This window comes from Ursus arctos, chromosome X (genome assembly GCF_023065955.2).
Source record: "Ursus arctos isolate Adak ecotype North America chromosome X, UrsArc2.0, whole genome shotgun sequence".
NCBI lineage: Eukaryota > Metazoa > Chordata > Mammalia > Carnivora > Ursidae > Ursus > Ursus arctos.
Window position 1 is genome coordinate 104,717,314 of NC_079873.1, and position 24,203 is coordinate 104,741,516.

At 38.2% G+C, this 24,203-nt stretch overlaps 1 protein-coding gene across 1 annotated transcript in view; it reads left to right on the plus strand.

Annotated features, from left to right (window-relative positions):
* Positions 1 to 24,203, plus strand: part of GABRA3 (gamma-aminobutyric acid type A receptor subunit alpha3) — a 370,374-nt gene that overhangs the window by 146,861 nt on the left and 199,310 nt on the right. The window contains exon 3 of the mRNA XM_048213585.2: positions 16,371 to 16,492. Within this exon, the coding sequence (XP_048069542.1) occupies positions 16,371 to 16,492 (122 nt within the window). The remainder of the gene's footprint in view (positions 1 to 16,370; positions 16,493 to 24,203) is intronic.

The window sequence follows — 24,203 nt, forward strand, 5'->3', positions numbered from 1 at the left end:
CCATGGTGTCCCTCTGGGCAAGGGTCTTGTCATGCTCTTGCTGTTTGCAGCTAGTCCCAGTGATGTGGTTTTGGAATATAGGTGAGGTTCAGTGGGGTGGAGTCTGGAGCGGATGACCAAGAAAGAATTCTTGAGATGTCTTTGGTGCAAAATGATGGTTTATTAAAGCACAGGGATAGGACCGGTGGGCAGAAAGACCTGCTGCCCTGGGTTGTGAGGGGTGGTTAATTATATACTATGGGGTTGGGAGAGGTAAGGAAACAGGGAGGTTGAGAAAGTACTTTCATATGTTAAGACTCACAGGATACCTGAGGCCTTGCCATTGTCCAGTTAATGTTGTTTTTCCCTCTAGCAAGGCATTAGCATTGAGATGGTTGGGAACTTCCTGGAGGAACATCACATATCCCACCCAGGAGTGTGTGTGTGTGGGGGGAGGCTGCAGGGTAAAGGCTTATGCTTTGTCTTCAGCCAGCCTTCTGCTCCCTCATCACCAGGAAAGCAGTAGCATGACTGTGCAGTTGTTCATAGTTTATAGCAAAACAGATCAGAAAGCCAGCACCACCAAGAAAGACCCTCTGCTCTCAGCCTGCTTACCTTCTCTGCCTGGTAACAGTGCAGCATGTTGGCACCACCCATTTTTCTTGTGACCCAGGGGATCCTCAGACCCTTCTGTCACTGCTGGGATTCTGCCCCACTCCGCCATCTGAGCACTTTTAAGCTAGGCACACCCCCAGTATTGGACTTCTAAAAGTTTGGATTTTGTGCTCTGCTGCTTATAATACTTTGCAGTAGCCTCCATCTGAGGGCTCCCTCCCTGCTGCCATACTCATAGCTATATTTCCTCCAAGTCAACTCTCCATACCTCCTACCTTCAAAAAGGTGGTTGCTTTTCTACTTGTTGATTTGCAGTTTTGTTTTCTCAGACCTCAGATTGATTTCTCAGGTGTTCCGAATGATTTAATAACTATCTAGCTGTTTGATGGACAATACAAGCTTAGGGTCCCCCTATTCCTCCACCATTCTTAACTCCTTGCCTCTCATCTTTCATTTCTGATTTTATTTGAATCCTCTCTCGTTTTCTTAGTTAAACCTTAGTTAAAGGTTTGTCAATCTTACCTATCTTTTCAAAGAATGAGCTCTTAGTTTCATTGATCTTTTCTATTGGTTTTCTGGTCTCTAGTTTGTTTTTGCTCTGATCTTTGTTATTTCCTTTCTTCTGCTAACTTTGGGCATATGTTCTTCTATTTCTAATTACTTGAAGTATAAAGTGAGGTTGTTTATTTGAAATCTTTCTTGTTTCTTAATCTAGGCATTTATTACTATAAATTTTCCTTTTAGAACTGCTTTTGAAGCATCTCATATACTTTCATACGTAGTGCTTCCATTTTTGTTTGGTTCAATATATATATTTTTATTTCCTTTTTTATTTCTTTGACTCGTTGGTTGTTCAGAAACATGTTTTTCAATCTCCACTTGATTTTTTCATCTTTCTTCTTGTTATTGATTTCTAGTTTCATGCTGTTGTGGTTAGAAACGATAGTTGGTATAATTTCAATATTCTTATATTTGGAGACATTTTCTGACCTATCATGTGATCTATTCTGGAGAATAGTCCATGTGAGCTTGATGAGAATGTATATTCTGCTGCTTCTAGATGGAATATTCTGTATGTATTTTAGGTACATTTGTTCTAAAGTGTCATTCTAATACATTATTTTTTTATTGATTTTCTTTGTGAATGATATATCCGTTGCTGAAAGTGGGGTATTGTAGTCCCCTACTATTATTGCTTTTCTATTTCTCCCTTCAGATCAGTTAATTGTTTAATATGTTTAGCTGCTACAATATTGAGTGAATACGTGCTTATAATTTGTATATACTCCTGACCAATTGACCTTTTTGTCATTATATAAGGACTTACTTTGTCTATTATTACAGTTTTTTATTTAAAATCTTTTTTGTCTTATCTAAGTATAGCTACTCCTGTTCTCTTTTGTTTTCCATTTCCTTAAAATATCTTTTTGCATCCCTTCACTTTCAGCTTATGAGTGTTCTTGGTGCTTAAGGGAGTCTCTTGAATACAGCATATAGATAAGTCATTTTTTATCCATTCAGTCTTTTTGTGTCCAATTTAAACCATTTATATTTAAAGTAATTAATGATAAATAAGGACTTACTATAATGATTTTGTGAATTACTTTCTGATTGGTTTGTTGTTCCTTAGTTTCTTTCTTCCTATTTTGCTATCTTTTTTTTGTGAGTTAATGATTTTTTTGTAGAGGTTTGCTTCGATTCTTTTTCTTCATCATTTTTGTATCTATCATAGGTTTTGCTCTGTGGTTACCATGAGGCTTTCAAAATATATCTTATGAATTATCTAAACAGATAACAGCTTAACTTCAGTGACATAATCAACTTATATGTATTTACTTGCCCCCACAGTTTATGTTGATATTCTAATTTTATTCTTTTTATGTTTTGTATCCATTAATGTACTACATAGTAGCTATAGCTATGTCGAACACTTTTATCTCTTAACCTATATGTTAAATTTCAAAGTGATTTATACTCCACCATTGTATTATGAGTATTTTGAATTAACTATATATGTGCCTTTACCAGTGATTTCATACTTTTGTATGTTTTCATATTACTAATTAGCACATTTTTTTTTCATCTTGAAGGACTTCTTTTAGGATTTATTGTAGGGTAGGTCTAGTTGTTATGAATTCCTTCAGCTTTTGTATGGGACATTTTTCATCTGTCTTTCATTTCTAAATGACAGCTTTGTGTTCTTGTTTGGCAGGGTTTTTTTCTTTGAGTATTTTGTATATATCATTCCACTTTCTCATGACTACAAGGTTTCTGCTGAGAAATTTGCTTATAGTCCTATCAGAGTTCACTTGTATGTGATGCTTCTTTTTACTTTTGCTGCTTTCAAGATTCTCACTTTGCACTGATTTTTGAGAGCTTGATTATAGTGCATCTCAGTGAAGATCTCTTTAAGTTGAATTCTGTTTGAGGATCGTTGAGCTTCCTGTACTTGGATGGACATAACTCTTCCCAGATTTGAGAAGTTTTCAGCCATTTTTTCCTTAAAGTTTCTGTCCGTTTCCACCTCTCCTCCCATAATGCAAATATTGTTTCTTTTGATTATGTCCCACAGTTTATGTATTTTTTCACTCTTTTTAATTCTAATTTCTTTATTCTCTTCTGACTGGATAATATGAAAGGAAGTGTTCTCAAGCTCACAGATTCTTTCTTCAGCCTGATTGATCCTACTGTTGAAAGTATCTTTTGCATTTTTTACTTCATTCATTGTATTCATCTCCAGAATTTCTGTTCGGTTCTTTTGATGATTTCTAGTTCTTTGTTGAATTTCTCATTTTGTTCATGTGTTATTTTCCTGAGTTCATTGATTTGTCTGTGTTCCAAATCCACTGAGCTTCCTTAAAATCATTATTTTGAATTATTTTTCAGATAACTCACAGATCTCCACTTCTTTGGGCTCATTACTAGAGTATTATTTTATTCCTTTGGTGGTGTCATACTTGCTTTTTCATGTTTTTGATGGGTTTTCATTGATATCTGTAGATTTGAGTGTGTTGTTACCTCTTCCTGACTTTTCAAACCAGCTTCATTAGTAAGAGCATTGCCTAGACGTGTCCGTAAGGGTGCCAGCTGGGTGGGATCCAGCATCTTTGGTTCCTGAGAAGGCACAGTGGTACAGTCTCTATACTATTCCATTGGCTGAGGTTGCCATTGGCCAGATTATAGGGGTCTTCTGTGGCTAAGGGAACAGAAGAAGTAGTAGCAGTTGTGCTATTTATATCTTCAGAGGCTGAGGCTGCTGGGGTCTTCCTGTCTCCCCCCTCTTCTTTTATGCCAATGGGAGGAGGTTCTAGCCAAGAAGATCCTTCCCAGTGTCTGGTTGGGTATCCTGACACTCAGAACCCTTAGAACACTATGGGAGGTAAAGAGAAGGGGGAATGAACCATGAGAGACTATGGACTCTGGGAAACAAACTGAGGGCTTCAGAGGGGAGGGATTGGGGGAATGGGATAGGCTGGTGATGGGTATTAAGGAGGGCACGTATTGCATGGTGTACTGGGTGTTATATGCAAGTAATGAATCATGGAACTTTACATCAAAAACTAGGGATGTACTGTATGGTGACTAACATAATATAATAATAAAAAAAAGAACACTATGGGAACCAATGTTTGTCGAATTAGTTCATGTGGAACTGCCATAGCACCTGGGTCCTGGGGCATAGGCACATTGCTGGAGCTATGGCATTAGTGTCTAGGGTGTGGGCCTATGTAGATATCTCACGGAACCAGTACCTGTGTCTCATGGGTCTGGGGGTCAGGGTGCTGTACTAGCACAACCTGGAGATGGTGGGTCAAAGTTTCAACTGTGGCCTCCAGGGGCAGCCAAAGGATAGTAGCAGTACAACCTGTGGTGGTCTGTTAAAGCCATATGTAGGGATTCAGGGAGCTGGGCACAACAGTGGCAGCACAGCCCTAGCAATGCCAGTTGGGAGCCCTGTGACCTAGAATCTGAGGGATGAAGCTCAGGACAATTGTAGTCTGGTTCTAGCTATAATGGGTCATACCCCCAACCTGAAAGCTTAGGGGTAGGGCTCAGGTCACCTCTAGCACCCTTGCAGTGATGGTTCAGAACCTTGATTTGGGACTTGCAGTTGGAGCTCAGTGTAGAAATAGCCCGGCCCCAACAATTGGCCAGAGCCACAACCTGCCACAGAGTAGGGAAATGGGGCTCAGGGCAGTAGTAGCAACCCTGGCAATGATGGGTCAGAGGTATGACCAGGAACCCAGGGGATAGGGTTCAGGAAAGTGAGAACCTGTCTCAGGAATGACAGTTTAGGGTCTTGACCTGAGATGGGGGTTGGCCAAGGCAGCAGTAGCACACTTTGTAATGACAACCCAGAGCCAAGATGTGGAACCTGGTGGGAAGGGATCAGGGAGGCAGCAGCAGGGCCCTAATAATGACTGTCAAAGCACAACTTGTGACCCAGGGGGCAGACTTAGGGCAATGGAGGCTGCCTTGGTAATGTCGGGACAAAGCCCTAACCTGTGGCCCAGGGTGGGCTAAGAGCAGTGGTAGCTTCACCTTCATATATGATGAGATATTGTGATACCAGATCTCCACTTTCTATATGATGAAATATTGTGATACCAGATCTCTCAGAGTAGGGCATAGCAGCAATTGGGACCCCTGAGGGTAAGTCTCACTTTGACAACAACTCCAGCCTGGGGAATAGACGCAGAGGGGGGCACTCCGTACTATTCCATCAGCTGGGATCAGGATCAGTAAAGACTATGGGAGCCATCTATAGCAAAAGCTGCAAATATCCACAATAGCGAGTGTTCCTATGGTTCTCCTGCTCTCCTCTCTGTGTGGTGAACTTCCTCTGAGGTCATTCTTCTAGATGTGGAGTAGTTCCTGGCTAGGGGACTAGATGACACAGGTAATATGCTTCCTTTACTTTTCTATGTAGCCATTCTTGATATTTGGGCTCCTTGGGTATTTGCTGGTCCTTTGTTGTCTAGAGTTTTCCCTGAGTTGTTTTCTTCAATTTCTAGTTGTTTATGGTTCTTAGTTTTCTTCTGCTTTTGTTGGGAGAAGATGAGTTTTGGGACTCCCAGGCCTCTATCTTGCTGATGTCACCTTCTGCACAGTAATTTTGAATTTGTTTTATTTGTTTTTATTTTTTATTTAAATTCAATTTAGTTAACATATACTGTATTATTAGATTCAGAGGTAGAATTTAGTGATTCATCAGTTCCATATAACACCCAGTGCTCATTACTTCAAGGGACCTCCTGAATGCCCATCACCCAATTACCCCATCCCCCTACCCACCTCCCCTCCAACAACACTCAGTTTGTTTCCTATACTTAAGAATCTCTTGTGATTTTCCTCCCTCTCTGTTTATATCTTATTTTATTTTTTCCTTCCCTTCCTCTATGTTCATCTGTTTTGTTGTTTAAATTCCACACATGAGTTAAATGGTACGGTATTTGCTTTCTCTGACTGACTCGTTTCACTGAGCATAATACCCTCTAGTTCCACCCACATCCTTACAAATGGCAAAATTTCATTCTTTTTGATGGCTAATATTCCACTGTATATATATATATATATACCACTTCTTCTTTATCCATTCATCTGTTGATGGACATCTGGGCTCTTTCCATAGTTTGACTATTGTGGATATTGCTGCTATAAACATTGGGGTGCATATGCCCCTTCAAATCACTATGTTTGTATCCTTCAGATAAATACCTAGTAGGGCAATTGCTGGGTCATAGTGTAGTTCTATTTTTAACTTCTTGAGGAACCTCCATATTGGTTTCCAGAGTGGCTGCACCAGTTTGCATTCCCACCAGGAGTGTAAGAGGGTTTCCCTTTCTCTGCATCCTCACCAACATGTGTTGTTTCCTAAGTTGTTAATTTTAGCCATTCTGACTGGTGTGAGATGGTATCTCATTACGGTTTTGATTTGTATTTCCCTGATGCTGCAGGATGTTGAGCATTTTTTTCATGTGTCTTTTGGCCATTTGTATGTCTTCTTTGGAAAAATGTCTGTTCATTTCTTCTGCACATTTCTTTTCTTTTTTTTTTTAAGATATTATTTATTTATTTGACAGAGATAGAGACAGCCAGTGAGAGAGGGAACACAAGCAGGGGGAGTGGGAGAGGAAGAAGCAGGCTCACAGCAGAGGAGCCTGATGTGGGGCTCAATCCCATAACGCCGGGATCATGCCCTGAGCCGAAGGCAGACGCTTAACCGCTGTGCCACCCAGGCGCCCCTCTTCTGCACATTTCTTGACTGGATTTTTTGTTTTTTTGGGTGTTGAGTTTGATAAGTTCTTTTGGATCTTGGATACTAGCCCTTTATCTGATATGTCATTTGTGAATATTTTCTCCCATTCTATAGGTTGCCTTTTAGTTTTCTTGACTATTTTCTTTGATGTGCAAAAGCTTTTCATCCTCATGAAGTCCCAATAGTTCATTTTTGCTTTTGTTTCCCTTGCCTCTGGAGACATGTCTAGCAAGAAGTCGCTACAGCTGAGATCACAGAGGTTGCTGCCTGTGTTCTCCTCTAGGATTTTGGTGTATTCCTGTCTCACATTTAGGTCTTTCATCCATTTTGAGAAATGTGGTCTAGTTTCATTCTTCTGCATATGGCTGTGTAATTTTCCCAACACCATTTATTGAAGAGATTGTCTTTTCCATTGGATATTCTTTCCTACTTTGTCTAAGATTAGTTGAACATAGAGCTGAGGGTCCATTTCTACGTTCTCTATTCTTTTCCATTGATTCATGTGTCTGCTTTTATGTCAATACCATACTGTTTTGATGACTACATCTTTGTAATACAGCTTGAAGTCCAGAATTGTGATGCCTCCAGCTTTGATTTTCTTTTTGATGATTGCTTTGGCTATTCAGGGTCTTTTCTGGTTCTGTAAAGATTTTTAGGATTGTTCCAGCTCTGTGAAAAATGCTGATGGTATTTTGATAGGGATTGCATTGAATGTGTAGATTGCTTTGGGTAGCATAGACATTTTGACAATATTTGTTGTTTTAATCCATGAGTTTGGAATGCTTTTCCATTTCTTCGTGTCTTCCTCAATTTCTTTCATAAGTGTTCTCTCTACGTGGTCATGGTGAATAATCCTTTTAATGTACTGTTGGAACTGATTAGCTAGTATCTTGGTGAGAATTTTTGCATTCATGGCCATCAGGGATACTGGACTGTAATTCTCCTTTTTATTGAAGTCTTTTTCTGGTTTTGGGATCAAGGTAATGCTGGCCTCATAGAGTGAGTTTGGAAGTTTTCCTTCCATTTTTATTTTTTGGAAAAGTTTCAGAAGAATGCTTCTTTAAATGCTTGGTAGAATTCTGCTGGGAAACCATCTGGCCCTGGACTCTTGTTTGTTGTCAAATTTTTGGTTACTGATTGAATTTCTTTGCTGCTTATGGGTCTGTTCAGCTTTTCTATTTCTTCCTGTTTCAGTTTTGGTAGTTTGTATGTTTCTAGGAATGCATCCATTTCTTCCAGGTTGCCTAATTTGTTGGCATATAATTTCTTCTTAATATTCTCTTATAATTGTATTTCTTTGGTGTTGGTTGTGATCTCTCCTCTTTCTTCATGATTTTATTATTTTTCTTTTTGAATCGTCTGGCTAGAGGTTTATTAATCCTCTCAATTCAAAGAAGGAGCTCCTATCTTTTTTGATCTGTTCTACTGATTTTTTTATTTCTATATCCTTGTTTTCTGCTCTACTTTTTATTATTTCTCTTCTCCTGCTGGATTTAGGCTTTATTTGCTGTTCTTTTTCCAGCTCCTTCAGGTGTAAGTTGAGGCTGTGTATTTGAAACCTTTCTTGTTTCTTGAAGGAGGCCTGTGTCACTATATACTTGCCTCTTAGAACTGCCTTTGCTGCATTCCAATGTTTCTGAACTGTCGTGTTTTCATTTTCTCTTGCATCCATGTATTTTTAAATGAATTTTTAATTTCCTGATTAACCCATTCATTCTTTAGTAGGATGCTCTTTATCCTCCAAGTATTCATGGTCCTTCCAAATTTTTTCTTGTAGTTGACTTCAAGTATTGAAGTATTGTGGTCTGAAATTATGCATGGACTATCTCAAACATTTTGTACCAGTTGAGACCTCATTTGTGACCCAGTATGTGATCTAATCTGGAGAATGTTTCATGTGCACTTGAAAAGAATGTGTATTCTGCTGCTTTAGAATTAAATGATCTAAATATATCTGTTAAGTTAATCTGATCTAGTGTGTCATTCAAAGCCCTTGTTTCATTGTCAATCTTCTGCTTAGATAATCTGTCTATTACTGTGAATGGGAGTTAAAGTCCCCTATTATTATGTTATTATCAATGAGTTTCTTTAATTTTGTTATTAATTGGTTTATATATTTGGCTGCTCCCAAGTTAGGGGCATAAATATTTACAATTGTTAGATCTTCTTGTTTGATAGACTACTTTTGTTATGGTATAGTGTCCTTCTTCATCTCTTATTATAGTCTTTAATTTAAAATCGAGTTTGTCTGATAAAAGGATTGCTACTCCAGCTTTCTTTTGATGTCCATTAGCATGATAAATTGTTCTCTACCCCCTCCATTTCAATCTGGAGGTATCTTTGGGTCTAAAATGAGTCTCTTGTAAGCAACATATTGATCATTTGTTGTTGTTGTTGTTGTTGTTGTTGTTGTTTTTAATCTATTCTGATACCCTATGTCTTTTGATTGGAGCATTTAGTCCATTTACATCCAGAGTAATTTTTGAAAGATATGAAGTTAGTGCCATTGTATTACCTTTAAAGTCACGTTCTTGTACATTATCTCTGTTCCTTTCTGGTCTTTGTTACTTTTGAGCTCTCTCTTTCCTCAAAGGGTCCCCTTTAATATTTCTTGCAGGGCTGGTGTAGTGTTCATAAATTCCTTTAGTTTTTGTTTGTTCTGGAAACTCCTTATCTGTCCCATTCTGAATGACAGCCTTGCTGGATAAAGTATTCTTGGCTGCACATTTTTCCCATTTAGCACATTGAATATATAATTGCCAGTCCTTTCTGGCTGCCAGGTGCCTGTGGACTGTTCTGCTGCCAGCCTTGTTGCTACCCTTGTAAGTTAAGAACCTCTTGTTCTGAGCTGCTTTCAGTATTTTCTCTCTATCTGTAATTAGGAAGCTTCAGTATAATATGTTGAGGTGTTGACCTATTTTTGTTGATTTTGAGGGGGCTTCCCTGTGCCTCCTGGACTTGAATACCAGTTTCCTTCCCCAGATTAAGGAAGTTCTTAGCTATAATTTGTTCAAATAAGCCTTCTGCCCCCTTCTCCCTCTCTTCATCTTCTGGAATCCATATTTTCCAGATATTATTTCATTTTACAGATTTGCTGAGTTCTTGAAGTCTCCCTTCGTGATCTAGTAGTTGCCTTACTCTCTTCAGATTCCTTATTTTCCATAATTTTATCTTCTATATCACTGACTCTCTCATCTGCTTTATTTGTCCTTGCTTCTGAGCCTCCACTTGGGACTGCATCTTAGTAATAGCATTTTTAATTTCTGCCTGATTAGATTTTAGTTCTTTTATGTCTACAGTAAGGGATTCTCTAGTGTCTTTGCTCTTTTCAAGCCCAGTTAGTATCTTTATAATTGTTGTTTTAAATTCTAGTTCAGACATATTACTTATATTTGTATTGATTAAATCTCTGGCAGTGAGTATTACCTCCTTTTCTTTCTTTTGGGGTGAATTTCTCCATCTCATCATTTTGTACAGACAAGAATAGAAAAGAGAGAAAAGACAACAAAACAGAGAAAAACAAAACAAAACAAACCAGAAGAAAACAAAAACAATATAAAATTTTTAAAAAGCAAGAAACAAAACAGAACAAAAGATAAAAGTAGATTCTGGGTGTATGTAGGTCTGCTTGTTAAAAGAAACAGGATCCCAAAATAGGAAATACATATATGAAAAGAAAAGAAAATACAATGAAAGGAAACCAGAAATAATATATGTGTGTGTGTGTGTGTGTGTGTGTGTGTGTGTGTGTGTGTGTATAATATACAAAAAGTAAACAAGAAAAAAAAGAATTGAAAAAATAAGAAAAGAGCTGGGAAAAAAAGTGAAAGACAAAAGAATAATTAAAAAAATGCCACAATGCTATTTTTTCCTCCAGAGCTGAAGCTTTGTTGTTCTCTGTGATCAGTAAACTTGCTGCTAGCGGTTGTTCCTGCTGGTTTTCTGGGTGAGGTGCCTGTTGTGCTGATTCTCAGTGCCCTTGCATTTGTGGAACCGTGCCTCCCTTGCCAGGGGGCCGGGCTCAATGTAAGTGGCTCTGGATACCACTGTGTGGTGCTGTTTTGCTCCTTGAAGGCTTTCAGCCTGGATGGGCAGAATGAAAATGGCAGGGCCCAGTTGTCTAGCTGGGGAGATGAAACTATGTGCCCCCCCCCACTCTTAAGTGAGCCCTCATAGAAAAGCAGTCAGTCACTCTTTTCTCCTTGGTTTCTGTCCGAACCCTTTCACCCATCCTGTGACTGAGCGTTTTTATTCAGCCATGCAACTGAGTTTCAAGTCTCTAAATTTTCCAGACTCCTCTGCCATGGACTGAAGCTGTTCCTTCCAGGGGAAGGAGAGGAGTCTCACCATGCTTCTGCCTTTTGCTGGGCCTCTGCCAGGAAAGTGGTCATATGACTGTGCAGCAGTTTGCAGTTTATGGCAACACAGAGCATCTAGACTCACTGTTTTCAGCTGGCTTCCCACTCCAATGCCTGGGAGCTCTGCTGCACTCAGACACCTCCATTCTTGTGACCCTGGAGCTCCTGAGACCACAGTGTTATATGTGGGATTCCACCTCTCTTCACCACCTGAGCACCTTTAAGCTATAGATGTCCCCCACTGTAGCAGACTTCTAAAAGTTCCAATTTTGCACTCTTTTTAATACTTTGCAGTAACCCCCTTAAGTTGGCTCCCTCCCCTCTGCTGTATCCTTTAACATATTACTCTGGATTCAAGTCTCTGCATCTCCTACCTTGCAAAAAGTGGTCACTTTTCTATTTGTAGAATTGCAGCCTTTATTTTCTCAGATCTCCAATTGATTTTCAGGTGTTCAGAATGATTTGATAACTATCTAGCTGAATTACAGGGACAAGATGAACTTAGAGTTCGTACTTCTCCACTATTGTAACTCCTCAAATTTGTTTTATTTTTAAAAATCTGTTTTCCCCCGGAAGATATACAGTATTAGGGAAAATGTCATCCTTTTAATGAAGTAAATTTCTCTTCTCTTCGGGTTGTTGTATGAACTGTATCAGCAGCTCCATCTGTGCCTCTCCTGTTTCCCCCCAACATAAATATACCTAGGTCCTCAGTGTAGTGGAAATAATGCTGTTACTACCACTATGCTGGGCTTAATCTCAGAATGTTTAATGATTTTAATATTTTCCCATAGCATAGAAGTGCCTGTATTTCTTTTCTTATATTAATGCATTTATTGAGGTATATTTCCTTGAACAGAAAAATTTTTAAAAACACTAAGAAGTTTTAGTTATACATTTTAATTTGAAATATAGTTGGCATATGATGTTATATTAGTTTCAGGTATACAACATAGTGATTTGACAGTTCTATACATTAAGCTATGCTCACCAGGATATATAGTTACGATTTGTCACCATGTAGTATTATTACAATGTTATTGATTATATTCCCTATGCTTTATTTTTTATCTCTGTGACTTGTTCATTTTATAACTTCAAGTATGTACCTCTTAACCCCCTTCACCTATTTTTTTCCATCCCCACACCCTTTCCACCCTGGCAACCACCAGTTTATTCTCTGTATTTATGGTTCTGGTTCTGTTTTTTGTTCATTTGTTCATTTGTTTTTCGTTAGATTTCATATATAAGTGAAATCATATGATACTTGTCTTTCTCTGTCTGACTTATTTTACTTAAACCCATGCCCACTTCAACTCCAACCATCTTACCAGGATGCCCCTTGTATGGAATGCCCTGAGACACTCCCCCCCCCCCAGCTTACTCCTTCAGCTTTCTTGACAGGATGCCATCTGTATGAAGAGCCACAGGACTCCCCTCTGGTTCATGCTCACTTCAGTTTCAGATGCCCTACCAGGGTGGCCCCAGCCCAGAATGCCCTGAGATCTCTAGCCCACTCCCTCTAAAGCACCAGCCAGCCAGCCAAAGCCATCAGGCACATGCAGTCTATAAAGGGGACATCCCTGCCCAAGGACATTCCTTCAAATTTAGAAGTAGCTATTCCATCTAATTTATGGACACAAACACAGAAAGTCAAGTAAAATGAGGAGACAGAGGAATATGTTCCAACTGAAAAAAAACAAGACAAAATTTCAGAAAAAAAAACTAAATAAAAAGTGCTTGTCTTTCAAAGGTGTCTCATTACATTTTCAGAATTTGGTAGGGGTGGCAGGGAAAGGAATGAACAACCCTCAGTGTATATGGAGCTTTACCATTTACAAAGCAAATTTATATTTGTTATCTTATTTACTTATTTCTTCCAAAAATTTCTAAGATAGGATATTATTATCCCCATTTCACATGTAAGGAAATAGGTGACACAGTCAGTTAGTGGCAGAGCCAGGACTAAAACTCTGTTCATTCTCTATAGACTTACTACTATTCCATCTTTAGAACTAAAAAATGACTAAACCTGCCTTACCTACACATAACGTATTAGTAACATTATTTTCATGTTTAAATAATGTATTACTAATATTAGATTTAATTGGTAATAACAGATATGAGGCAAAACAGGCATTGCCACATCAATTTTATCAACTTAATAAGCATGTGGCTTTGAACAATTTCTTTCTCTCATCAGTGTCATAGGTGTTTCATCTGTAAAATGGAAAAAAAATAATTATATGATCTCTAAGGCTCTTCATAATCCTGACATACCATAAGTCTTTGTTGCCCCCCAAACTACTTTGGATTGGAACAAACTACAGAATTTTCAGCTTGTTGCAGTTGAATTGTTGAAAAGAGAATTCTGACTTGGGTTCTAGATTAAACATTCCAGCTCTCCATGTAATAATTTAGTGCACATTAGGAGAAAAAATGATTAGTAACCAAGTGCAAAATCACAGAGAAATCTATTGAAAGTTGTTTTGGAGTGATATTTAGTAGTATTTTTTTTTTTACTTAAAAGTTTAAAAGTTATTAGTGTAGAATGCTGTTAACGTAATCAACACATTAGCAAGGAATGGAAATGCATTGTCATGAAAGTTAGTATTTCAGTAAAATAGGTGACATAGTATATTGGCCTCATATTCAAGAATTCTAGTTCCAAATTTTAGTTTTCCCATTAATATTCAGGGTAGTTAAAAATTATGTGCAGGGGATTTAGAATTCCCATCTATCAGTTCACCTGGAGTAAATATAATCTCTGAAGCCCTTTATAACTCATCTATAACTCTGTGAAGATTCTCCTTTCTATCTTCTTTCGATAACCAAGGAAATTGTTTTTCACTCAATTTATAGACCTATTTCCCAGAAATCGAATTAGGCTAACCAGGGCTAAGGGTCCCCACAGTGAAAGTTAAGGGATAATGAGTAAGTGGTGTGCACAAAATCAATTGAGCCTCTCTTTCCACAGCCTATGTAAGGTGGATTCAAAATATTGGTGGATTGAGCTAAGTGTGGGCTTCACCTGAAAGGTGTTTGTATTTATCTCTTCAACATATTAATGTCGGTTTGTTAGCTCTTCACTGTAGTTCCCTTCTTTCTTCCCCCGTCCCAGTAAGGCATCTGTATTACTTCTAGTGCTCTGTCTACTAAACTAGCCAATCATCACTTGGTTCCAGTGCCTCTCTGGCCAAAGTTTTCTTTATGGCTTTTGGCTGATGGAGGTGCCAATATTTTTTATTACTATTTGCATTTGAATAATGCATTCAAGTACATATGGTACTATTTCAAAAAAGGAAAAAAAAACTTTGAATACTTCTAGATATTAAACATTAAGCCTGACAATTTTAATATATTATTTAATATTAATACAACGTATCTGTGAAGTTATTTTAATTTTAAAGATGAGAAAGCTATTACTAGAGGTGTTATATGACTTTCCTAAGGTCACACTAATAAATTCAAATGTATGTCTCTAGACTCTTTGAGCCAAGTTCCCTTTTTCCTTCCATGGATATCTATGTTATCATTTGATTCTCTCAGCAACCCTGTATGCAAGGGAAAGATTACTCACCTTGTTTTACCTTTTTTATGCTCTATCACAATACCTAAACAGTTAGAGACACATAGTTGATGCTCAATAAAGATGTATTGGATGATTAAGTGAATTGAAGTAGGTTTATGAATTAAGGAAATTGAGGTCTAAAATGACTTTTCCAAGGTTATCTGCTGGAGTGGCAGTTTAGAGTGAGAACTATTCAATTTTGATGTTTCCATTCTGTAGGCTTTTCTCGGGGTCTTTTTCATAAAAGGAAACTTTGTAGCCACTAAGAATGAGTATTTGTGGGAAGACATATTGTCTCTCTCTTAGGACTCCTTCTCAACTGTTACGTTTTTTATAGACTTGACTAACTGGATGCTAGGAAGAGTTACAATATATCTACTAATGGAAACCTTCTGGGTCCAAGGTAAGAATGGGGATACAACTGTGTGACTTACTTAATGGTCTACTTCAAATTATGAATACAGTTGGCAGTAGAACCCAGGATTCCTGACTCCTAGTTCATTAATTGATTTTACAGCATGCTTCTTGATCCTTGGCAACAGCCATCTGTTTATATCCCCTTTTTTCTTAAACTACCCAGAGAGTTTCATTTTTAGTCCTGTCAAACCACAACAAGCCCCTCCTCACAAAGTGAAAGTATCAGTCAGCCTGGACCTGAGTAGGTGGTTATCAAAGTACCTAGTGGAAAAGCTTACAGAAGGCATCCAAACTAGAGAAGTAGGAGGTAGCTGAGGGTCAATAGAAAATCAGAAACCTTGGATTCTAGTCCCATTTCTGCCTCTCACTAGCAATATGATTGTGGGCAAATTTGGTGGTGTCCTGTTTGAGCTTATTTCCCCATTTATAAAATGAGAAAAATTGGGGAATCTCTAAAGAGTCCCTGGTAGGTTTAACATTTAATGGAGTACTATTGTTTTATTGCCCTATCTCCATAGGGTGGTAGGTAAGGAGACTACATGAATTTCAACAATCTGTCTGGCTCTGTTCTGTGAACCTATGCTTCTCTAGGCTAGAAGAGGGATAAATTCTTTGTAACACGATTTTCTTTTTTTAATTTTGTGGACTGTTCATTCATGCAACAAAATTTGGTGAATAACTTCTTTTAAAGATTTATTTATTAGGAGGGGGAGGGGAGGGACAGAGGAGAGAGAGACAAGCAGACTCCATGCTGAGCATGGACCCCAACCTGGGACTCAATCTCATGACCCTGAGATCATGACCTGAGCCGAAACCAAGAGTTGGATACTTAACTGACTGCGCCACCCAGGTGAATCTTGGTGAATAACTTTATGATGGGTACTGTTCCCAGGCACATTCTGTTAACAATTTCTGCTTGTGTTTCTTCACTACCGGGTTGGGGCTGGAGCACGTTTGGTTAAGCTCTTGAGAATGCTAGAATAAGAGCTCAAGTATAGTGACCCCCATCTACCTTTTACACAGATAATCATTGTGATGAATAGGAAATGGTTAAGATAAAGGGCTATTTAATTGGCCTACTCTATTGATTGAAATCTTAAAGTGTTTACACATATAATTATTTCCTCTTAAGAATTATTATTTTTTATATCTTTTTATTCCTCTGTCTCAGACTGTCTCCTAAGCATGCCCCAGATATTCCTGATGACAGCACTGACAATATCACTATATTCACCAGAATTTTGGATCGTCTTCTGGATGGCTATGACAACCGACTACGACCTGGGCTTGGAGGTCAGTTACTATTTTAAGATCCTTTTCTTGGCTATTGTCATCTAAAAAGATTTTTAAGATACCTTCAGCACTCTATTGACCAATGAGTTTAGTGCAAAGTTAAGTTTCATCCTTCTGAGCACTAGAAATTAGTTCTAACCCTTCATTTTAATGGTCATTATCTCTGGTGTGGTTTTGGAAAATTCTGAATTTCACTTAGCTAAATGCATATGGGTATTAACCACAATATTTGGCCAAGCCCATTTCTGGTAACAAAATACCAATCCCTGCCTGAATGGGAGGTGTGGCCCAGGCATATCTGAGAAACATGCTTTTGTTTTCAAAACCCTGAGCAGATACCACCCTGAAATTCCCAAGAGGAGCAACCTGCTGGCTAGGTGAGATCTTAGTTGGCCATTAGTTTAGTATGATCAGCAATATGATCACAATGAGATAAATGCATTATAATATGTGATGGGCTGTATTGAAATAGCAAGTATGGAGATGTATGAATTTAATGTTTTTGTGTGTGAACCATTTGAGAACCAGTTGCAGATATCATACCCCTTTGTCCCTAAATACTTCAATGTGCATTTCCTTAGAACAAAGAAATTAATTTACAAAACGAATCCTTCACTGTGAAAAGCCTTTTATCTTGATGAAGTCCCAATAGTTCATTTTTGCTTTTGTTCTCTTGCCTCCGGTGATGTGTCAAGTAAGAAGTTGCTATAGCCAAGGTCAAAGAGGTTGCTGCCTGTGTTCTCTAGGATTTTAATGAATTCGTGTCTCACATCTAGGTCTTTCATCCATTTTGAATTTATTTTTGTGTATGGTGTAAGAAAGTGGTCCAGTTTTGTTCTTCTGCATGTTGCTGTCCAGTTTTCCCAACACCATTTTTTGAAGAGACTGTCTTTTTTTTTTCCCATTGGATATTTTTTCCTTCTTTGTCAAAGATTAGTTGACCATATAGTTGCGGTTCCATTTCTGGGTTGTCTGTTCTGTTCCATTGATCTCTGTGTCTGTTTTTGTGCCGGTAGCATACTATCTTGATGACTACAGCTTTGTAATATAGCTAGAAATCCGGAATCGTGATGCCTCCAGCTTTGTTTTTCTTTTTCAGAATTGCTTTGGCTATTCCAGGCCTTTCATGGTTCCATACATATTTTAGGATGGTTTGTTTTAGCTCTGTGAAAAATGCTGTTGGTATTTTGATAGGGATTGCGTTAAATGTGTAGATTGCGTTGGGTAGTGTAGACATTTTATCAATGTTCTTCCACTCCATGAGCATGGAATGTTTTTCCATTTCTTTGTGTCCTTTTCAATTTCTTTCATAAGCATTCAATAGTTTTCAGTGTACAGATCTCTTACCTCTTTGGTTGGATTTATTCCTAGGTTTCTTATTGTTTTTGGTGCCATTGCAAATGGGATCAACTCCTTGATTTCTTTTTCTGCTGCTTCATTATTGGTGTATAAAAATGAAATAGATTTCTGCACATTGATTTTATATCCTGCAACTTTGCTGAATTCATGTATTCTAGCAATTTTTTGGTGAATCTTTTGGGTTTTCTACATAGAGTATCATGTCATCTGCAAATAGTGAAAATTTGACTTCTTCCTTGCTGATTTGGATGCCTTTTATTTCTTTTTGTTGTCTGATTGCTGAGGCTAAGACTTCGAGTACTATGTTAAGTAGTAATGGTAAGAGTGGATATCCTCGCCTTGTTCCTGACCATAGGTGAAAGGCTCTCAGTTTTTCCCCATTGAGGATGATATTAACGATGGATCTTTTATATGTGGCCTTTATGATGTTGAGGTCTGATCCCTCTATCCCTACTTTGTTGAGGGTTTTTATCAAGAATGGATGCTGTATTTTGTCAAACGCCTTTTCTGCATCTACTGGAAAGATCATATGGTTTTTGTCCTTTCCTTATAATGTGATGTATTATGTTAATTGATTTGTGGATACTGAACCAGACCTGCAGCCCAGGAACAACTCCCACTTGATAGTGGTGAATAATTCTTGTAATATACTGTTGGATCTGATTAGCTAGTATCTTGGTGAGAATTTTTGCATTCATATTCATCAGGGATATTGGCGTGTAATTCTCCTTTTTAGCGGGGTCTTTGTTTGGTTTTGATGTCAAAGTAATGCTGGCCTCATTGAAGGAGTATGGAAGTTTTCCTTCCATTTCTAATTTTTGAAAAACTTTCAGAAGAATAGGTATTAACTCTTCTTTAAATGTTTGGTAGAATTCCCCTGGGAAGCCATCTGGCCCTGGACTCGTTTGTTGGGAGATTTTTTTTTTTAAAGATTTTATTTATTTATTTGACAGAGATAGAGACAGCCAGAGAGAGAGGGAACACCATCAGGGGGAGTGGGAGAGGAAGAAGCAGGCTCAAAGCAGAGGAGCCTGATGTGGGGCTCGATCCCATAATGCCGGGATCACGCCCTGAGCCGAAGGCAGACGCTTAACCGCTGTGCCACCCAGGCGCCCCTGTTGGGAGATTTTTGATTACTGATTCAATTTCTTTGCTGATTATGGGTCTGTTCAAATTTTCTGTTTTTTTCCTGTTTCATTTTTGGTAGGTTTTTTTTTTTTTTTAGTTTAAATTTAATTAGCCAACATATAGTACATCAGTACTTTCAGATGTAGGTTCAATAATTCATCAGTTGCTTATAGCACCCAGTGCTTATCCCATTATGTGCCATCTTTAATGCCCATCACCCAGTTGCCCCATCCACCACCCACCTCCCCTTTAACAACCCTCAGTTTGTTTCCCGAAGTCAAGAGTCTCTCCTAGTTTGTCTCCCTCTGATTTCTTCCCATTCAGTTTTCTGTTCCTTCCCCTGTGATCCTCTGCATTATTCCTTATATTCCACATATGAGTGAAGCCATATGATATTTGTGTTTCTCTGATTGACTTATTTCACTTAGCATAATACCCTCCAGTTCAACCCATGTTGATGTAAATGGTAGGTATTCATCCTTTCTGATGGCTGAGTAATATTCCATTGTCTATATGAACCACATCTTCTTTATCCATTCACCTGTTGAAGGACATCTGGGCTCCTTCCATAGTTTGGCTATTGGGGACCTTGCTGCAATGAACATTGGGGTGCAGTTGCCCCTTTGTTTCACTACATCTGTATCTTTGGGGTAAATACCTACTAGTGCAATTGCTGGCTCATAGGGTAGCTCTCTTCTTAACGTCTTCAGGAATCTCCATACTGTTGTCCAGAGTGGCTGTACCAGCTTGCATTCCCACCAAAAGTGTAGGAGAGTTCCCCTTTCTCCACATCCTCACCAACATTTCCTGCATCTTGTCTTGTTAATTTTAGCTGGTTTTGGTAGTTTATGTGTTTCAAGGAATTTATCCATTTCTTCCAGAATGCCCAATTTGTTGGCATATAATTTTTTCTTGATATTCTCTTATAATTGTTTGTATTTTTGTGGTGTTGGTTGTGATCTCTTTCATTCATGATTGTATTTATTTGAGTCTTTTCTCCTTTTGATGAGTCTGGCTAGGGGTTTATCAATGAAAACTAGCAATTTTGTTAATTCTTTTGAAGAAACAGCTCCTAGTTTCATTGATCTGTTCTACTGTTTTTTTTATTTATATATCATTTATTTCTGCTCTAATCTTTAGTATTTCCTTTCTTCTGCTGGTTTTAGGCTTTATTTATAGTTCTTTCTGAGCTCCTTTAAGTGTAAAGTTAGGTTATGTTATTTGGAAATTTTCGTTTCTTGAGGAAGCCCTGTAACACTAAATACGTCCCTCTTATGACCACTTTGCTGCATCCTGAAGAAACTGTCATGTTTTCATTTTCTTTTGCTTCCATGTATTTTTTTAAAAATTCCTCTTTAATTTCCTAGTTGACCCATTCATTCTTTAGTAGGATGTTCTTCAACCTCCCTGTGTATTTTTGGTCTTCCCCAGTTTTTTCTTCTGGTTGATTTCAAGTTTCATAGTGTTGTGGTCTGAAAATATGCATGATGGTATGATCTTGATCTTTTTGTACTTGTTGAGGGCTGATTTGTGACCCAGTATGTGATCTAGTCTGCAGAATGTTCCATGTACACTCAAGAAGAATTCATATTCTGCTGCTGTATTGTATTATTATCAATGAGTTTTTTAAGTTTGTTATTAATTGATTTATATATTTGGGTGCTCCCCACTTGGGAGCATAAATATTTACAACTGTTAGATCTTCTTGTTGGATAGACCCCTTTATTATGATATAGTGTCCTTCTTCATATCTTATTACAGTCTTTGGTTTAAAATCTAGTTTGTCTGATATAAGGTTTGCTACTCCAGCTTTCTTTTGACACGCAGTAGCATGATAAATACTATTCTGTCCTCTCCCTTTCAATCTGCAGGTGTTTTAGGTCTAAAATGAATCTCTTGTAGGCAGCATATAGATGGGTCTTTTTTTTTTGCAATTATATATTATATATATTTTATATAACTGTTTTTTAAAAGATATTTTTTAAGGGAAGTTTTAGGTTCACAGAAAATGAAGGGAAGGTACAGAGATTTCCCATATACCCCGTACCCTGACACATACATAGCCTTCTCCGTTATTAATATCCCCCACCAAAGTGTGCATCTGTTAGAACTGATGAACCTACATTGACATATCATAATTACCCAAAGTTTGTAGTTGACATTAGGATTCACTCTGGGTACTGTACGTTCTGTGGGTTTAGACAAATATAATGACATGTATCCATTATTATATTATCATACAGGGTATTTTTACTGCCTTAAAAATTCCCTGTGCTCCATCTATTCAGCTCTCCCTAACCACCCCCTGACCCCTGGCAACCACTGGTCTTTTTACCATCTCCATAGTTATACCTTTTCCAAAATGTCATATGGTTGGAGTCCTATAGCATGTAGCCTTTTCAGATTGGCTTCTTTCACTTAGTAACATGCATTTAAGATTCCTTCACATCTTTTCATGGCCTGGTAACTCATTGCCTTTTAGCACTGAATAATATTCCATCATCTGGATCACCATAGTATATTTATCCATTTCCCCACTGAAGAACATTTTGGTTGCTTCCAAGGTTGCATAAACATGTATAAAGTTACTGTGAACATCCGTGTGCAAGTTTTTGTGTGGACATAAGTTTTCAGCTCCTTTCAATAAATACCAAGAAGCACAATTGCTAGATTGGATGGCAAGAGAATGTTTAATTTTGTAAGAAGCTGCCAAACTGTCTTCCAAAGTATCCATACTATTTTGCATTCCTACCAGCGATGAATGAGAGTTCCTGTTGCTCCACATCCTCACCACCATTTGGTGGTGTCAGTGCTCTGGATTTATTTTTATTTTTATTTATTTTTTTATTATATTATGTTAGTCACCATACAGTACATCCCCAGTTTCTGATGTAAAGTTCGATGATTCATTAGTTGCATATAACACCCAGTGCACCATGCAATACATGCCCTCCTTACTACCCATCACCAGCCTATCCCATACCCCCACCCCCCTCCCCTCTGAGGCCCTCAGTTTGTTTGTCACAGTCCATAGTCTCTCATGCTTCATTCCCCCTTCTGATTACCCCCCTTTCTTTATCCCTTTCTTCACCTACCAATCTTCCTAGTTCTTATGTTCCATAGATGAGAGAAATCATATGATATTTGTCTTTCTCTGCTTGACTTATTTCACTTAGTATTATCTCCTCCAGTGCCGTCCATGTTGCAGCAAATGTTGAGAATTCGTTCTTTCTGATAGCTGAGTAATATTCCATTGTATGTATGGACCACAACTTCTTAATCCAGTCATCTGTTGAAGGGCATCTCGGCTCCTTCCACGATTTAGCTATTGTGGACATTGCTGCTATGAACATTGGGGTGCATATGGCCCTTCTCTTCACTACGTCTGTATCTTTGGGGTAAATACCCAGTAGTGCAATGGCTGGGTCATAGGGTAGCTCAATTTTTAACTTTTTGAGGGACCTCCACACTGTTTTCCAGAGTGGCTGTACCAACTTGCATTCCCACCAACAATGTAGGAGGGATCCCCTTTCTCCACATCCTCTCCAACAATTGTTGTTTCTTGCCTTGTCTATTTTTGCCATTCTAACTGGCGTAAGGTGGTATCTAAGTGTGGTTTTGATTTGGATTTCCCTGATGGCTAATGATTTTGAACATTTTTTCATGGGTCTGTTAGCCATTTGTATGTCTTCATTGGAAAAGTGCCTGTTCATATCTTCTGCCCATTTTATGATTTGTTTATTTGTTTCTCGTGTATTGAGTTTGAGAAGTTCTTTGTAGATCTTGGATACCAGTCTTTTATCTGTAGTGTCATTTCAAATATATTCTCCCATTCTGTGGGTTGCCTCTTAGTTTTTTTGACTGTTTCCTTGGCTGTGCATAAGCTTTTTATCTTGATGACCTCCCACAAGTTCATTTTATCTTTTGTTCCTCTTGCCTTTGGAGATGTGTCATGAAAAAGGTTGCTTTGGCCAATGTTGTAGAGGTTGCTGCTTATGTTCTCCTCTAGGATTTTGATGGATTCCTGTCTTGCATCAAGGTCTTTCATCCATTTGGAGTTCATCTTTGTGTATGGTGTGAGAGAGTGGTCAAGTTTCATTCTTTTGCATGTAGCTGTCCAATTTCCCCAGCACCATTTATTGAAGAGACTGTCTTTTTTCCACTGGATGTTTTTTCCTGCTTTATCAAAGATTAGTTGCCCAGAGAGCTGAGGGTCCATTTCTGGGTTCTCTATTCTGTTCCATTGGCCTATGTGTCTGTTTTTGTGCCAGTACCATGCTGTCTTTGTGATCACAGCTTTGTAGTACAACTTGAAATCCGGCAACGTGATGCCCCCAGCTTTGTTTTTCCTTTTCAACAAATCCTTGGTGATTCGTGGTCTTTTCTGGTTCCACACAAATTTAAGGGCTGTTTGTTCCAGTTCTTTGAAAAATGTCATTTGTATTTTGATCGGGATAGCATTGAAAGTGTGGATTGCTCCGGGTAGCATGGACATTTTAACTATGTTAATTCTTCCGATCCATGAGCATGGAATATTTTTCCATCTTTTTGTGTCTTCCTCAATGTCTTTCAAGAGTGATTTGTAGTTTCTAGAATATAGATCCTTAACATCTCTGCTTAAGTTAATTCCAAGATAACGTATGATTTTTGGTGCGTTGTAAATGGAATGGCTTCCGTAATTTCTCTTTCTTCAGTCTCATTGTTCGTGTATAGAAATGCAACTGATTTCTGAGCATTGGTTTTGTATCCTGCCACATTACTGAATTGCTCTATAACTTCTAATAGTTTGGGAGTGGCTTCTTTTGGGTTTTCCATATAGAGTATCATGTCATCTGCAAAGAGAGACATTTTGACTTCTTCTTTGCCGATTTGAATACCTTTGATCCCTTTTTGTCGTCTGATTGCTGTTGCAAGGACTTCTAGTACTATGTTGAATAATAGTGGCGAGAGTGGGCATCCTTGTCATGTTCCTGATCTTAAGGGAAAGGCTTCCAGCTTTTCCCCATTGAGAATAATATTTGCAGTAGGCTTTTCATAGATGGCTTTTATGAGATTGAGAAACGTACCCTCTATTCCTACACTCTGAAGGGTTTTAATCAGGAAAGGATGGTATATTTTGTCAAATGCTTTTTCTGCATCAATTGAGAGGATCATATGGTTCCTGAGCCTTTTCTTGTTGATATGATGTATCACGGTGATCGATTTGCAAATGCTGAACCACGCT